This window comes from Salmo trutta, unplaced genomic scaffold (assembly GCF_901001165.1).
Source record: "Salmo trutta unplaced genomic scaffold, fSalTru1.1, whole genome shotgun sequence".
Lineage (NCBI taxonomy): Eukaryota > Metazoa > Chordata > Actinopteri > Salmoniformes > Salmonidae > Salmo > Salmo trutta.
In genome coordinates this window covers 2,145,925-2,156,242 of record NW_021823073.1, presented here as the reverse complement: position 1 = coordinate 2,156,242, position 10,318 = coordinate 2,145,925, and the positions used below count along the sequence as shown (strand labels likewise).

Here is a 10,318-nt window from a genome sequence, read left to right as displayed (position 1 = left end):
ACCAATCTATAGAATTAGCAGTGAACCTGCGTCTGGCTCTCCACCAATCTATAGAATTAGCAGTGAACCTGCGTCTGTCTCTCCCTGGCTCTCCACCAATCTATAGAATTAGCAGTGAACCTGCGTCTGTCTCTCCCTGGCTCTCCACCAATCTATAGAATTAGCAGTGAACCTGCGTCTGTCTCTCCCTGGCTCTCCACCAATCTATAGAATTAGCAGTGAACCTGCGTCTGGCTCTCCACCAATCTATAGAATTAGCAGTGAACCTGCGTCTGGCTCTCCACCAATCTATAGAATTAGCAGTGAACCTGCGTCTGGCTCTCCACCAATCTATAGAATTAGCAGTGAACCTGCGTCTGGCTCTCCACCAATCTATAGAATTAGCAGTGAACCTGCGTCTGGCTCTCCACCAATCTATAGAATTAGCAGTGAACCTGCGTCTGGCTCTCCACCAATCTATAGAATTAGCAGTGAACCTGCGTCTGGCTCTCCACCAATCTATAGAATTAGCAGTGAACCTGCGTCTGGCTCTCCACCAATCTATAGAATTAGCAGTGAACCTGCGTCTGGCTCTCCACCAATCTATAGAATTAGCAGTGAACCTGCGTCTGGCTCTCCACCAATCTATAGAATTAGCAGTGAACCTGCGTCTGGCTCTCCCTGGCTCTCCACCAATCTATAGAATTAGCAGTGAACCTGCGTCTGGCTCTCCACCAATCTATAGAATTAGCAGTGAACCTGCGTCTGGCTCTCCACCAATCTCTTACACGTCTTGTTCCTCTTATTTCATCCTTTCTTTCAGTGCAGTAAATGTTCTCTTCACCATCATGACACGTTGGTCCAGGGAGTCCCTGGTCAAAGCCATCTTCTAAAGCTCAGTCATAAGACCTTTCAGTTGTGTTTCAAAGCACAGTGTTGATCATGCAGTAAGAAGGGCACGAATACATTTGTACATTTTATTTCATGTACGATGGAAAGGGTTAGTGAGGATGTATGTATGTACAGTAGGACTTCCTGGGTGTAAATGTGAGTGGTTCTAGTTGTGTGTTGGCAGGATGTCTCTGCATGCAGAACGATGGATGTATTAGTAATGAAACAGTATTAATGCATGATGAAGTGTGTACTGCATGTGTATGAATGACACTTCCTCAGCAAGGGAAGACCCCCTTCACTTTCTCCTCCATCAATCTTCCGTGTGTGTGTGTGTGTGTACAGTATGTGCATGACATGTCCACCTCTTTCTCATCCTTCTCGGCAGTCTACATAGTTTCCCTTGATCCAGTAGCAGATCTGGGCGTATTTCAGAGGCGTCACCCTCACCGCCACGTTAAACTCCTGCGACGCCCCGTCTCGATCCACCCACTGGTGCCCTGAGAACACCCCGATCACCTTCCTCTCCCAGCGCCGCCGCCTCCGGTCCCACATACGAGCGTAGATCCCCGAGCCGCTGGCCCCGGGCTGGGCATCACAGTGCTGGTAGAGAAGGTCTGGCGTCTCCTCTCCAGCCCGGCAGAACCGGTAGACCAGCTGGCCCGGCCGGTCGTTGTCGTAGCCGGAGAACTGGACCCTGCGCCCGGGCAGTTGCTTCGCCGGCGGGGAGACGCCCAGCTTCATGTGGCGTCTTTTGTGGGCCTTCTTGAGCTCTAATAAGGCGTAGTCGTAGTCCATTCCGATGTCGTTGCCGTTGCCCTTGATCCAGCCTTTGGGCACGTGGGTGCGCTTGGCACGAATCCACTGGAACTTCATCTTATCTGGGGGTGATGGATGGGCGTTGGATGCATTGGTGGCAGAGGCAGGATTGGGAGAGTCACGCTGCTTTGGCTTCAGGAAACCCACCCGGAGCTTTTGCGCCCCTTTCACGTAGTTCTTCCCGTCGTGGACGCAGTGGGCGGCGGTCAGAACGTGCCGGTCGCCCACCAGTGTTCCGGAACACCCGGTGGACAGCTTGACCGCTGCCGAGAATGGGTAGTTCAACAGGAAGTCTTGCCCTACGATGCTGAAACGCCCGTCATGGCCAAAGATCTGACGTTTGCGTCGGGAAGGCAGTGCTGGCGTGGTCTGGGGGCGGGCGGTGTACCCGTAGATCCCCACGGCGGTTTCGGTGAGGCGACCGTTGCTATGGAGTGTCTCGTATGACAGGATGCTACGCAGGTCCCAGTAGCTGGGGGGAAGAGCCTTCTTGTGGCATTCCGGGTCACATGGGGAGGTGACGTCCAATCGTGCGTCAGCCTGGAAGTGGGGGGCGGGGCGGTCCTCTGTCACCTGGGGTAAGACCACAGGGACGCGCTGCAGGGGCCATTGGGGCTGGATAGGAGCCACTGGAGGGATGGAGAGGAGGAGGAAGAGGGAGAGGAGGGGAAGGGGGGATGGGATGGAGGGAAAAGAGGCCATGGAGGAGGGAGACCTAGAAGAGGAGAAAGGGAGAGGACACGTGAGATCCAATCAAACTTTATTTGTCACATGCGCCGAATACAACAGGTGTAGACCTTACTGTGAAATGCTTACTTACAAGCCCTTAACCAACAGTGCAGTTCAAGAAGAGTTAAGAAAATATTTACCAAATAAACTAAAGTATAATAAAAAGTAACATAACAACAATGAGGTTATATATAGGGGGTACCGGTACCTAGTCAGTGTGCGGGGGAACAGGTTAGTTGAGGTAATTTGTACATGTAGGTAGGGGTGAAGTGTGATGTCACTAAATACCTAGACAGGTGAGATGTAGTGAGCTAGTAATACCTAGACAGGTGAGATGTAGTGAGCTTGTAACACCTAGACAGGTGAGATGTGGTGAGCCAGTAATACCTAGACAGGTGAGATGTGGTGAGCCAGTAATACCTAGACAGGTGAGATGTGGTGAGCTAGTAACACCTAGACAGGTGAGATGTGGTGAGCTAGTAACACCTAGACAGGTGAGATGTAGTGAGCCAGTAATACCTAGACAGGTGAGATGTGGTGAGCCAGTAATACCTAGACAGGTGAGATGTGGTGAGCCAGTAATACCTAGACAGGTGAGATGTGGTGAGCCAGTAATACCTAGACAGGTGAGATGTAGTGAGCTAGTAATACCTAGACAGGTGAGATGTGGTGAGCTAGTAACACCTAGACAGGTGAGATGTGGTGAGCCAGTAACACCTAGACAGGTGAGATGTAGTGAGCTAGTAATACCTAGACAGGTGAGATGTGGTGAGCCAGTAATACCTAGACAGGTGAGATGTGGTGAGCCAGTAATACCTAGACAGGTGAGATGTGGTGAGCTAGTAATACCTAGACAGGTGAGATGTGGTGAGCCAGTAATACCTAGACAGGTGAGATGTGGTGAGCCAGTAATACCTAGACAGGTGAGATGTAGTGAGCCAGTAATACCTAGACAGGTGAGATGTGGTGAGCTAGTAATACCTAGGCAGGTGAGATGTGGTGAGCCAGTAATACCTAGACAGGTGAGATGTGGTGAGCTAGTAACACCTAGACAGGTGAGATGTGGTGAGCCAGTAATACCTAGACAGGTGAGATGTGGTGAGCCAGTAATACCTAGACAGGTCAGATGTGGTGAGCCAGTAATACCTAGACAGGTGAGATGTGGTGAGCCAGTAATACCTAGACAGGTGAGATGTGGTGAGCCAGTAATACCTAGACAGGTGAGATGTGGTGAGCCAGTAACACCTAGACAGGTGAGATGTGGTGAGCCAGTAACACCTAGACAGGTGAGATGTGGTGAGCCAGTAATACCTAGACAGGTGAGATGTGGTGAGCCAGTAACACCTAGACAGGTGAGATGTGGTGAGCCAGTAACACCTAGACAGGTGAGATGTGGTGAGCCAGTAATACCTAGACAGGTGAGATGTGGTGAGCTAGTAACACCTAGACAGGTGAGATGTAGTGAGCCAGTAACACCTAGACAGGTGAGATGTGGTGAGACAGTAATACCTAGACAGGTGAGATGTGGTGAGCTAGTAATACCTAGACAGGTAAGATGTAGTGAGCCAGTAACACCTAGACAGGTGAGATGTGGTGAGACAGTAATACCTAGACAGGTGAGATGTGGTGAGCTAGTAATACCTAGACAGGTGAGATGTAGTGAGCTAGTAATACCTAGACAGGTGAGATGTGGTGAGCCAGTAATACCTAGACAGGTGAGATGTAGTGAGCTAGTAATACCTAGACAGGTGAGATGTGGTGAGCCAGTAACACCTAGACAGGTGAGATGTGGTGAGCCAGTAATACCTAGACAGGTGAGATGTAGTGAGCTAGTAATACATCAAGGGTCTTTCAGCTGATAAACAGACCCTTCTCTCACTGTTACATATGATTTAGTATTTGTTTATATGATGATGCTATTTCTTATACTAGTCATGCTGTCTATAGACACTGTAGTTCTGCTGCAGCGAGCAAAGAGACCAGAGAGATCTGTAGTTTTGCTGCAGCAATCAGAGAGATCTGTAGTTCTGCTGCAGTGACCAGAGAGACCTGTAATTCTGCTGCAGTGACCAGAGAGACCTGAAGTTCTGCTGCAGTGACCAGAGAGACCTGTAGTTCTGCTGCAGCGACCAGAGAGATCTGTAGTTCTGCTGCAGCGACCAGAGAGATCTGTAGTTCTGCTGCAGCGACCAGAGAGATCTGTAGTTCTGCTGCAGCGACCAGAGAGATCTGTAGTTCTGCTGCAGCGACCAGAGAGATCTGTAGTTCTGCTGCAGCGACCAGAGAGATCTGTAGTTCTGCTGCAGCGACCAGAGAGACCTGTAGTTCTTCTGCAGGACCAGAGAGACCTGTAGTTCTTCTGCAGGACCAGAGAGACCTGTAGTTCTGCTGCAGTGACCAGAGAGACCTGTAGTTCTGCTGCAGTGACCAGAGAGACCTGTAGTTCTGCTGCAGGGACCAGAGAGACCTGTAGTTCTGCTGCAGCGACCAGGGAGACCTGTAGTTCTGCTGTAGTGACCAAAGGGACCAGAAAGACCTGTAGTTCTGCTGCAGCGACCAGAGAGATCTGTAGTTCTGCTGCAGTGACCAGAGAGATCTGTAGTTCTGCTGCAGTGACCAGGGAGATCTGTAGTTCTGCTGCATTGATCAGAGAGATCTGTAGTTCTGCTGCAGCAACCAGAGAGATCAGAGAGATCTGTAGTTTTGCTGCAGCGACCAGAGATCAGAGAGATCTGTAGTTTTGCTGCAGTGACCAGAGATCAGAGAGATCTGTAGTTCTGCTGCAGCGATCAGAGACCTGTAGTTCTGCTGCAGCGATCAGAGAGACCTGCAGTTCTGCTGCAGTGACCAGAGAGACCTGTAGTTCTGCTGCAGTGACCAGAGAGACCTGTAGTTCTGCTGCAGTGACCAGAGAGATCTGTAGTTCGGCTGCAGCGACCAGAGAAATCTGTAGTTCTGCTGTAGTGACCAGAGAGACCTGTAGTTCTGCTGCAGCGACCAGAGAAACCTGTACTTCTGCTGCAGTGACCAGAGAGATCTGTAGTTCTGCTGCAGTGACCAGAGAGATCTGTAGTTCTGCTGCAGTGACCAGAGAGATGTGTAGTTCTGCTGCAGCGGCCAGAGAGATCTGTAGTTCTGCTGCAGTGACCAGAGAGACCTGTAGTTCTGCTGCAGTGACCAGAGAGATGTGTAGTTCTGCTGCAGCGACCAGAGAGATGTGTAGTTCTGCTGCAGCGACCAGAGAAACCTGTACTTCTGCTGCAGTGACCAGAGAAACCTGTACTTCTGCTGCAGTGACCAGAGAGACCTGTAGTTCTGCTGCAGCGACCAGAGAGACCTGTAGTTCTGCTGCAGCGACCAGAGAGACCTGTAGTTCTTCTGCAGGACCAGAGAGACCTGTAGTTCTGCTGCAGCGACCATAGAGACCTGTAGTTCTGCTGCAGCGACCTGAGAGACCTGTAGTTCTGCTGCAGTGACCAGAGAGATCTGTAGTTCTGCTGCAGTGACCAGAGAGACCTGCAGTTTTGCTGCAGCGACCTGAGAGATCTGTAGTTCTGCTGCAGCGATCAGAGAGATCTGTAGTTCTGCTGCAGTGACCAGAGAGATCTGTAGTTCTGCTGCAGTGACCAGAGAGACCTGTAGTTCTGCTGCAGTGACCAGAGAGATCTGTAGTTCTGCTGCAGTGACCAGAGAGATCTGTAGTTCTGCTGCAGCGATCAGAGAGACCTGTAGTTCTGCTGCAGCGACCAGAGAGACCTGTAGTTCTGCTGCAGTGACCAGAGAGACCTGTAGTTCTGCTGCAGTGACCAGAGAGACCTGTAGTTCTGCTGCAGTGACCAGAGAGACCTGTAGTTCTGCTGCAGTGACCAGAGAGATCAGAGCCCTTCTGAATGTGACCGGATGTCTGGACCGTCAGTCACAGCGGCTGGGAAACATTCTCCAACCCAGACCCGGCGAGCCCTGCATCGTATTTTTAGCCACTAGACTGGGGACGGGGGACGGGGGACGGGGAGGGGGGGGGGACGGGGGGGTTGTGTGCACAAGGGACGAAGATTTCTGCCTTAGGAATTTTGAGCTGCGGTGGAATTCAGCCAAGCAGTTACACAACTTCCACTGTTTTAATATGGCTTAAAAATGTCCTTCCCCTGGGGTTAAAGTTTAGAGGTCAGGTGCTCTATTCAGCGCAGGGCAGCGCTGGAGGAAAGTTCCAGAGGCTGGGAGGTTGAGGATGCTGTGTTCGCTGTGTCAAGTAGTAGGAAACTCTCACTGTGTGGTTACGTCCCAAATGGCACCCTATTCCCTATATATCCAAATGGCACCCTATTCCCTATGTAGTACACTATTTTTGACCAGTTCTCTATGGGGTTCTAGTCAAAAGTAGTGCACTTCATAGGGAATAGGGTACTCTGTCTCTCAGTCGTCACCAGTACAGACTGGAAGCAGGAACTGTATAGTAGTCTATCAGTAAAGACTGGAAGCAGGAACTATAGTAGTCTTTCAGTACAGACTGGAAGCAGGGACTGTATAGTAGTCTATCAGTACAGACTGGAAGCAGGAACTGTATAGTAGTCTTTCAGTACAGACTGGAAGCAGGGACTGTATAGTAGTCTTTCAGTACAGACTGGAAGCAGGAACTGTATAGTAGTCTTTCAGTACAGACTGGAAGCAGGGACTGTATAGTAGTCTTTCAGTACAGACTGGAAGCAGGAACTGTATAGTAGTCTTTCAGTACAGACTGGAAGCAGGGACTGTATAGTAGTCTATCAGTACAGACTGGAAGCAGGGACTGTATAGTAGTCTTTCAGTACAGACTGGAAGCAGGGACTGTATAGTAGTCTTTCAGTACAGACTGGAAGCAGGGACTGTATAGTAGTCTTTCAGTACAGACTGGAAGCAGGGACTGTATAGTAGTCTTTCAGTACAGACTGGAAGCAGGGACTGTATAGTAGTCTATCAGTACAGACTGGAAGCAGGGACTGTATAGTAGTCTATCAGTACAGACTGGAAGCAGGGACTGTATAGTAGTCTTTCAGTACAGACTGGAAGCAGGGACTAAAGTAGTCTTTCAGTACAGACTGGAAGCAGGGACTGTATAGTAGTCTATCAGTACAGACTGGAAGCAGGGACTGTATAGTAGTCTATCAGTACAGACTGGAAGCAGGGACTGTATAGTAGTCTTTCAGTACAGACTGGAAGCAGGGACTGTAAAGTAGTCTTTCAGTACAGACTGGAAGCAGGGACTGTATAGTAGTCTATCAGTACAGACTGGAAGCAGGGACTGTATAGTAGTCTTTCAGTACAGACTGGAAGCAGGGACTGTATAGTAGTCTATCATACTGGTTCTATCAACTAGATTTATCCATAGGAATACAGCAGGCTGTAGAACAGTCTGCAGGGGTGGTGGCTTGTCCGTGGTAAAACATGCGTAGGTTTGTAAAGCACAGTGGTAGGATCAGGCAAACAACCCCTAAAGTGATGGTTCATTAATAAACATGTAATACCTTCCAATGAATGAAGTCATTCTGAATAAGAACATGTGTATAAACTATAGCCAACAGTAGCCTACTTGCATCTATCTGTATGGCTTCATGTCCTGGACAGTAGAAATGTCCTGAACCTGTTTCATGAACAAACAAACGGCAAGTACTGGTTAAAACAGTATCTCTTTTCTTCTGACTATCTCTTATCTCCATGACGTCAGCCAATACTTTGGGGATCTGATGTATCGGCTAAAATAACACGATAAAGAGTGACAATGACCTTTGCACTTTGTTATTAACAGATATCAACACAGTGTCCAAAACACGAACGTTTGCATTATAAATGTTGATGAAACTTTGTTTCACCATCGCTCACATATGCCTATAGATATACGTTTAAATCTGCTTGGGTATGAATTATTCCAGAACTTCTCAAAGAGTCTCGCTCAGATGCTCCCCGTGCTCATTAGCCTACACTAGACGCCTGAATAGGTAATTATATAGGAATGGTGGTGGTGAATAATAACCTAGATCACGCAGACATGAAATAAGAGGCTATAAAAGGTGAAAATCCTTACCCACGGAGCGCTTCAACCCACGTACGCTTGGTTTGCATTGGCAAGTGGCACGCGATGGGGGTCTGGGGAAGCTGCGGTTGTTACTGCTACCGCGCGGACATCAGAGGGGCATCGGTGCGATAACGCGGGTGCTGCGAAGGGGTGGAAGTAAAACTAGTCCTTTCAAAAAGTAGATCCTTACATCAGGAGAGAGGTCAAATGAAAACTATGTATTCTCTCAAAAGATTTCAGAAGGCAACCGGTCCACTGTAGACGCTCCTCCATTGAAACAGGCGCTCGCTCGGTGGATTCTAACCGGAGTTTAATGACCACCAGCAAAAGCTACTGCCTCTGCTATAACCGGCCCGGTCACGTGGCTGATTATATTTTGCTTGTCATTTGCATGGCAACGATTTACGCTGACAAACAATATCAGAGATGAGGAAACTATTTGTTGTTGATTTATTTATGAACCTTCCCCCATTGAATTCTGATATTATTTCCAGAATGTTTGTATCCAGACTAAAGGCATGCATCAGTGAACATTCAGTTACAGTATGACACATGTCATCATCATCCTCATCAATCATCATAATTCTTTGCACCTGTTAGTGTTTTCAGATGATGATTTTGTGATACTGAATGTGAAGCTGGAGTTAGTGCCCTGCAGTGTTAAAACAATTAGGGTGTGGACTGAAGGAATGGAGAAAGAGAATGAGAGAAGAATAGAGAGAGCAAAGGTGAGGAAGTGAAGAATAAGAGGAGGTGAAGAAGGGAGGGAAGGAGTACATAGCAGGAGAAGGGAGGGAGGAGTACATAGCAGGAGAAGGGAGGGAGGAGTACATAGCAGGAGAAGGGAGGGAGGAGTACATAGCAGGAGAAGGGAGGGAGGAGTACATAGCAGGAGAAGGGAGGGAGGAGTACATAGCAGGAGAAGGGAGGGAGGAGTACATAGCAGGGAAGGGAGGGAGGAGTACATAGCAGGAGAAGGGAGGGAGGAGTACATAGCAGGAGAAGGGAGGGAGGAGTACATAGCAGGAGAAGGGAGGGAGGAGTACATAGCAGGAGAAGGGAGGGAGGAGTACATATCAGGAGAAGGGAGGGAGGAGTACATAGCAGAAGAAGGGAGGGAGGAGTACATAGCAGGAGAAGGGAGGGAGGAGTACATAGCAGGAGAAGGGAGGGAGGAGTACATAGCAGGAGAAGGGAGGGAGGAATACATAGCAGGAGAAGGGAGGGAGGAATACATAGCAGGAGAAGGGAGGGAGGAATACATAGCAGGAGAAGGGAGGGAGGAGTACATAGCAGGAGAAGGGAGGGAGGAGTACATAGCAGGAGAAGGGAGGGAGGAGTACATAGCAGGAGAAGGGAGGGAGGGAATACATAGCAGGAGAAGGGAGGGAGGAGTAAATAGCAGGAGAAGGGGAGGAGTACATAGCAGGAGAAGGGAGGAGGAGTACATAGCAGGAGAAGGGAGGGAGGAGTACATAGCAGGAGAAGGGAGGGAGGAGTACATAGCAGGAGAAGGGAGGGAGGAATACATAGCAGGAGAAGGGAGGGAGGAATACATAGCAGGAGAAGGGAGGGGGAGGAATACATAGCAGGGAGAAGGGAAGGAGGAGTACAGAGCAGGAGAAGGGAGGGAGGAGTACATAGCAGGAGAAGGGAGGGAGGAGTACATAGCAGGAGAAGGGAGGGAGGGAATACATAGCAGGAGAAGGGAGGGAGGAGTAAATAGCAGGAGAAGGGAGGGAGGAGTACATAGCAGGAGAAGGGAGGGAGGAGTACATAGCAGGAGAAGGGAGGGAGGAGTACATAGCAGGAGAAGGGAGGGAGGAGTACATAGCAGGAGAAGGGAGGGAG

The 10,318-nt window shown here is 49.4% G+C and overlaps 1 protein-coding gene across 1 annotated transcript; it reads right to left on the bottom strand.

Annotated features, from left to right (window-relative positions):
* Nucleotides 1-784: 784 nt before the first annotated feature.
* LOC115188691 (serine protease 23-like) lies at nucleotides 785-8,797 on the bottom strand. The gene is made up of 2 exons (XM_029747412.1): nucleotides 8,477-8,797; nucleotides 785-2,404 (listed from the first exon to the last, which is right to left on the bottom strand). The coding sequence occupies exons 1-2, from the start codon at nucleotides 8,512-8,514 to the stop codon at nucleotides 1,243-1,245; spliced, it is 1,200 nt and encodes a 399-aa protein (XP_029603272.1). The 5' UTR covers nucleotides 8,515-8,797; the 3' UTR covers nucleotides 785-1,242.
* Nucleotides 8,798-10,318: the final 1,521 nt, after the last annotated feature.